Consider the following 6,532-nt stretch of genomic DNA (forward strand, 5'->3'; position numbering starts at 1 on the left):
AGGCATGTGCCCTGACCAAGAATCGAACCATGACCTCCTGGTTCATAGGTCAACGCTCAACCACTGAGCCACACCAGCCAGGCCAGAATGATTTTTATAATAAATGGTATGTCAGGGTTAATGTGGGGTAGAATAGAAAGAAATACGCATACAGTAGTCCCCCCTTTATCCAGGGTTTATGTTCCAAGACCTCCCCAGTTTGTACTACAGACAGTACTGAACCTTATATATGTGTGTGTGTTTTTTCCCTATACATCATACATACACTTACATGACTTCTCTTTGGCATATCGGAATTGCCAGCATTACTACTCTTACATTTGAGGGCCATTACATTCATGCGCTACATAACAACTTTTCAGTCAATAAAGTACCTCATGTATGATGACAGTGGTCCCATCCTATATAATAAAAGCCTAATACGCAAATTGTCCCCTCGACAGGGAGTTCGAGACGGAGTTCAACCAGGGGGTGGAACTGGCTGGCCAACCACCCTACGGCCCCTCCCCCCAGCCTTCGGTGGCAGCAGGCAGCTGGGGGAAGGGAAGCCCGGCCGGCAGATGGCATCGGCTAGGGATGCTACCTGTGCACGAATTTCGTGCACTGGGCCTCTAGTAAGATTATAATGAAGCTGAAAAACTATCGCTGTCTTAATGCAATGCATTTCACAAAGACTTACCACTGTTACAACCGTTTACAGTATTCTGTAAAGTAACATGCTGTATAGGTTTATAGCCTAGGAGTTGTAGTGGAACAGAATTTATCACCCCAAAATATGTCTTTTTGGCATCAGGATTATATTAAGCTGGTTAATTTTAAGAAATAGCAGACATGAGAAGCTCTGAAGACCAAGTATAAAGTACCCTTTGTAAAAGACATTTACAAGGGAAATCTCTATTTGTAATGGTTTCTCCCTGGCTATACCAGGAAGAGGGTATAGCCAGGGAGAAACTTGTATCAATGAAGGTGGCCAGAACTCAAATCTTTATAACAAACTTACTCTTGTTTATCTTGCTTTTCCTGGTAACATCCCCAAACTGACTGCTCTCACACCTAACATCATCTTTTCTCTTCAACTAAAGATGGTATATCTAAGGGGTGTATCTTCAGCCATTTTGATAAGTCAATTTTCGTGGGTCTCTCCCATGTAGACATGAGATACACATGTTATTAGACTTTGTTTTTTTTCTTTTAATATATTTTATTGATTTTTTACAGTGAGGAAGGGAAAGGGATAGAGAGTTAGAAACATCGATGAGAGAGAAGCATCGATCAGCTGCCTCCTGCACATCCCCTACTGGGGATGTGCCTGCAACCAAGGTACATGCCCTTGACCGGAATCGAACCTGGGACCCTTCAGTCCCCAGCCCGACGCTCTATACAGTGAGCCAAACCAGCTAGGGCTGTTTTTTTTCTTGTTAATCTATCTTATTACATGGAGTCTCAACTAAAAACCTAGAAGGGTAGAGAGAAAATTATTTTTCCTCCCCTACAGAGCAATAGGCTATATTCCACATGGTCTCAGTATGTGGTAGGCTATACCATCTAGGTTTGTGTAAGTGCACTCTGATGTTTGCACAAGGAGGAAATCACCTTAAGAAGAAATACCTCAGAATATATCTCCTTCATTAAGCAGCAAATGTCTGTATTAAAAAAAAAAAAAAAGCACATGCAACAGATAACAGAAACAGCTATTAACTAAAGGTCTGGTAGCATATACAGCATGGATATGCTGGACAAAGGGATGATTCGCATCCCCACAGGATGGTGCAAGATTTCATTAGGCTCCTCAAAACAGGGTGCAATTTAAAACTTATGACTTTTATATTTTTGGAATTTTCTATTTAATATTTTTGGACCAGTTGATAGTGGGTTACTGAAAATAGAAACCATGAATAAGGGGGGGGCTACTATCTACTGTATATTTTCAACATATGACTAGAGGATTAAGCCCCTATGAACTTGCTCTCTTTAGCAATTAGGATTATTTGTGAAAATGTCAGTGTACATCCACCTAGGTTTGATTATCTAGCTGTATGTTAAGAAATAGCATATAAATGCCCCAAAATAAAGGAATAATTTGTTTCTCAATTAAAAGGACAAAAACGATTCCCACAATTTCTGATTTTAACAATTTGATATGACTATAAAGCTACTTAAAACCATTGGGTGCACCAAGGTATTGCTGCAGATAACCAGAGAAGTCTCCAGACACTGTATTGTCAAGACACTGTACTGTGCTACTACACTGTCAATTCTAGGCAAAGAGGGGAAAACTCTGTTACATGGCCCCTTCTAGTACATAATTGCATTTCTTTTTTTCTTTTTTTTAAATCAAGGTTTCCAATTGAGACCCACTGCCCTAGCAAAATGTATGTGACAGGCCTCAAAAACTATTGAAAAGAAATTCACTATACATTTATACATTTCTGGCCTGATTCCAGGCTGTCAGTAAAATAACCCATTTCTCCTCACCCACTTAATCTAGCTCTTATTATTTTAAAGAAAAAAATTTTATTTGAAAAAACAGAGATCTTAGTAACTTACCTTCTCACAAATGATTCAAAGGCTTGAATGCAGTACTCTCTTAACTCATCATCATCTACATTACAAAATTTTACCACCAAAGGAATTATCTTCTCAAGGTATTCACCTAAGAAAAGCATATTGGTTCTTAAAAACATTCATTAATACTTTTTTTTAATTAAAGAAAACTTGAAAATATTTAAACATTGCTTACCTATTCTATGACCAGCTTGCCTACTAATAGCAGCAATACATTGTATGTAGGTTCTTGTTGTTGACATGGAATCATTTTTGGACAACTCTGACAAAAGATGTTCGATAAGATCTACAAAAACTATATTTCCACAGCTCATAACTAGATGGCCAAGAGCAATAATGGTTCTTTTCCTCACTGCAAGTCTAGGGCTGGTCAACTGGGGGAGTAGACAGGTCAGAATTGAAGGATGAAAATTAACAAGAAGTCCTCCTTGCCTTAAAAGAAAATTAAAAAAAGAAAGAAAGAAAACAACAAATAAATTCAAGATGTTTGAGCATTACTGAAATATCTGGCCCCTGAACTCAATGTATTCAAAGAGTAAAAATTTACATGACATAATCCAAAATCAGAATGAAAGGACAACTAAATTCTTACTATCTCTACCAACCCAACTAAAAACTTGAGCTAAGTGAATGTAGTTTTGAAATTTGGATCCCTAAATTACCGCCTTCTGGAATCTAGACCTATATTATCCAACCAACCGACTTGGGAGTACATTACAATTTAAAAACACAATATGATTTTGTAATTTTCCCCTTCCCAGATCTATAAAACAATGTTCTCTATTAATAGCTTTCTCTTCTCTATTACAGCTCTTTCAGGGTTCACAACTCAAAAGTATCTCTTGACTACCCCCTCTTTCCATTGTCTTTCTTCTACACATCTGTATACTAAATTTCACTTATCCTGTTGCTCCAACCCTTTCTTCCAAATCATTTCACATATAATGGTTCAATTAAGTCAATAGCAGTCAAATATCTATGTGTCAAGACAATCCTAGTAAATCAAAGCACACAGAGGACAAAAAAGTCTAACTGAACTTTCAATACTTCCATTTTAAACCCTAAAACACACTATATTTGCAGTTAGTATTTAGTCTCATTCTGCCTTATATTATAGCCATTTGCATTCTAATCCCCTATTGTAGAGTATAAGCCAGTGATGGCGAACCTATGACACGCGTGTCAGAGGTGACAAGCGAACTCATTTTTTTGGTTGATTTTTCTTTGTTAAATGGCATTTAAATATATAAAATAAATATCAAAAATATAAATCTTTGTTTTACTATGGTTGCAAATATCAAAAAATTTCTATAGGTGACACGGCACCAGAGTTAAGTTAGGGTTTTTCAAAATGCTGACACGCTGAGCTCAAAAGGTTCGTCATCACTGGTATAAGCTCTTTGTGTGTCAGGATGATACCTCTTCAATATGTACCACATGAAGTCATTTGATTATTTATTTTCAAGTTGAAGTGCATTAGCCACAACTAACACACAAATAATGATGACATAGAATGATTATGAAAATCAAGGGTAAACTGAAATTGATAGGCCTTTTAAGGTATTTTCCCCTATGAGTTGTTTAGATCTTTGTATCTCCCCAAATTTGTCTTCCAGAGGAAAGTAGAAAAGCAACAAATGTATAAAGACAAGTTCCTTCCTCCTCAAAAACATGCAGTGTAAACTTGAAGTTTACAAATATTAACTGAAAAATTTGCCATGCCTATACATCTTATCTCAGTAGATCATTGTATTCATGAATATAAGAGTAAAATAAAACATAAAAACTTTGCTGAAATATTTTAAAATCACAAATTTATTTTTCCCTCTGATTCCTAACCACACATATTTACAAAACAGCCACAATTTAAACATGAATAATTCTATATCAGAAGGGGTTTTTAATAAATGCACATAATATTTATATTACAACTAATACAAATTATAGGCATGTTTACCTGCTCAACATATCAGCCATAATATCCAAGGCTTCTAGCTGAACAGAGACATCTTCCTGCTTTGCTATCGCACTGGTAAGACGTCCAGTAATCTTTTTACATACATTAGCAGCTAATGCAGAGCCTGCATGAATAAGAAACCAATAATAATTTCAAGGCAAGTATTTTAAATTCCACCTTATATTCATGGAAGTTGCCAAATATTCAACAACTTTAAACTTGATTATGAGACTGATTCAAGAGGTCCGTGTCACAAAATTATGTATTTCAAAATAGGTTGTTTCTCAATAAAATAATTTATTAGACATTCACAAAATGAGAGATAGTAACTGCAGAAGGAGTACGTGACCCAGGGAAAACAATATCGATTCAGATAGGCTCTCCTGGACATCAATTTCTATTCATGGCATAAATGCCAATTATGGAGTCAGTAGTAGCTATAAGTGCTTGGAAAGCAGCAATGAGATTTTTCTCTATTGAAGTCTTCATTACCAGTAACCTAGACTTTTAAATTTTAGTGAATTTTAAAAACTAATGATCAAACACAAACAAAAACCAACATGGTTTATTAAAAAAGAGATAACTGTAATCTCTAATAAAATTCATTCCAATCCAAAGATTCGATAACTTCATTACAAAGTGAAAATGTTGTTCCAGAGAACTCATAAATCACGGTTACTATTTTAAAGTAAATTTAGGTTTTTAAAAAGTGAGAAAAAAATTTTGCAAGAATCTGAATGGTTAACAAGAAATCAGCTAAAAACAAACGTGTTTCAATGAGAAAAAAAAAATAGGGAAAATATCAATATAGTTAATACAATTATAAATAACATACTTGAGTTGATGAAATACTTGCAGTTTTAAGGTTTTTATTTACTTATTTTTAAATTTATTTTATGTTTTTATTGATTTCAGAGAGGAAGGAAGAGGGAGAGAGAAACATCAATGATGAGAGAGAATCATTGATCGGCTGCCTCCTGAATGTCCCCTACTGGGGAATAGAGCCAACAACCTGGGCATGTGCTCTTGACCAGAATCGAGCCTGGGACCCTTCAGTCCTCAGGCTGACACTCTATCCACTGAGCCAAATGGCTAGGGCGAGTTTTAAGGTTTTTAAAATTATCAAGTAGTTATAAGAGATTCAACCTCACCTAAAGATACTAGTAAACTGAACTATTTCACAGCTGTCTTAATAGTGTTCAATGTTTTATATCATAAATTCTAAAGCAAAGCAAAATTAATATTGAAAATAAAGAGCGAATCAGAAATAACTCATGATTTTGATTATCTTTTGAATCATTGCATAGGATGACATAACTATTCTATAGTCATGGTACATCCTAATAACAGACAAACATGGTAATTGACCGTACCTTTGCTACACCTCCCATTTTCTAATCAGCGCGATATGCAAATTAACCGCAAACAAAGATGGCGGTTAATTTGCATACTGCAGGCAGGGCGGGACAGCGTGAGCTGCCAGCATGAGCCGCCATCCAGGCCCCTGTGTGCGACCGCCTGCCTGCCTGCCGCCTGTGATCGGATCCGGTCCTGGAAGCCCCAGAAGCTGCCTGATATGGCAGTAACTCTTATCAGTAAGCACTCTGAAAGTCAGTGGCATAAATGCACCTATTAAAAGACAGATTATGAGGGTGAATCAAAAACAAAACCCACTTTAAATATAAAGACACATATAGATTAAAAGTAAATGAATTAAGCTGCAGCCTGTTTTGCTCAGTGGATAGCACATTAGCCCATGGACTGAAGGGTCCCAGGTTTGATTCCAGTCAAGGGCATGTACCTCAGTTGCTGGCTTGATCCCCAGTCCCTATCAAAGCATGTGCAGGAGGCAACCAATCAATGTGTCTCTCCCTTTTTTCCCTTCATCTCTAAAATTCAATGGAAAAATATCCTTGGGTGAAGATTAACAAAAACAAAGTAAATGGATTAAGTAACATTAAAGAGAAGATTAGAAAAATATATTCCAAATTTTGTTAGTTGTATAATGGT

At 36.3% G+C, this 6,532-nt stretch overlaps 1 protein-coding gene across 2 annotated transcripts in view; it reads right to left on the bottom strand.

Moving 5' to 3' along the window:
- The window catches only part of CAND1 (cullin-associated and neddylation-dissociated 1), a 53,973-nt gene that overhangs the window by 18,922 nt on the left and 28,519 nt on the right, over positions 1-6,532 (bottom strand). For both annotated transcript variants that reach the window (XM_005872679.2, XM_014544924.1), the window contains exons 3-5: positions 4,523-4,646; positions 2,741-2,997; positions 2,548-2,653 (exon numbers count right to left, since the gene is read on the bottom strand). In XM_005872679.2, the coding sequence (XP_005872741.1) occupies positions 2,548-2,653; positions 2,741-2,997; positions 4,523-4,646 (487 nt within the window). The remainder of the gene's footprint in view (positions 1-2,547; positions 2,654-2,740; positions 2,998-4,522; positions 4,647-6,532) is intronic.

The sequence above is a fragment of the Myotis brandtii genome, unplaced genomic scaffold (assembly GCF_000412655.1).
Source record: "Myotis brandtii unplaced genomic scaffold, ASM41265v1 scaffold389, whole genome shotgun sequence".
NCBI lineage: Eukaryota > Metazoa > Chordata > Mammalia > Chiroptera > Vespertilionidae > Myotis > Myotis brandtii.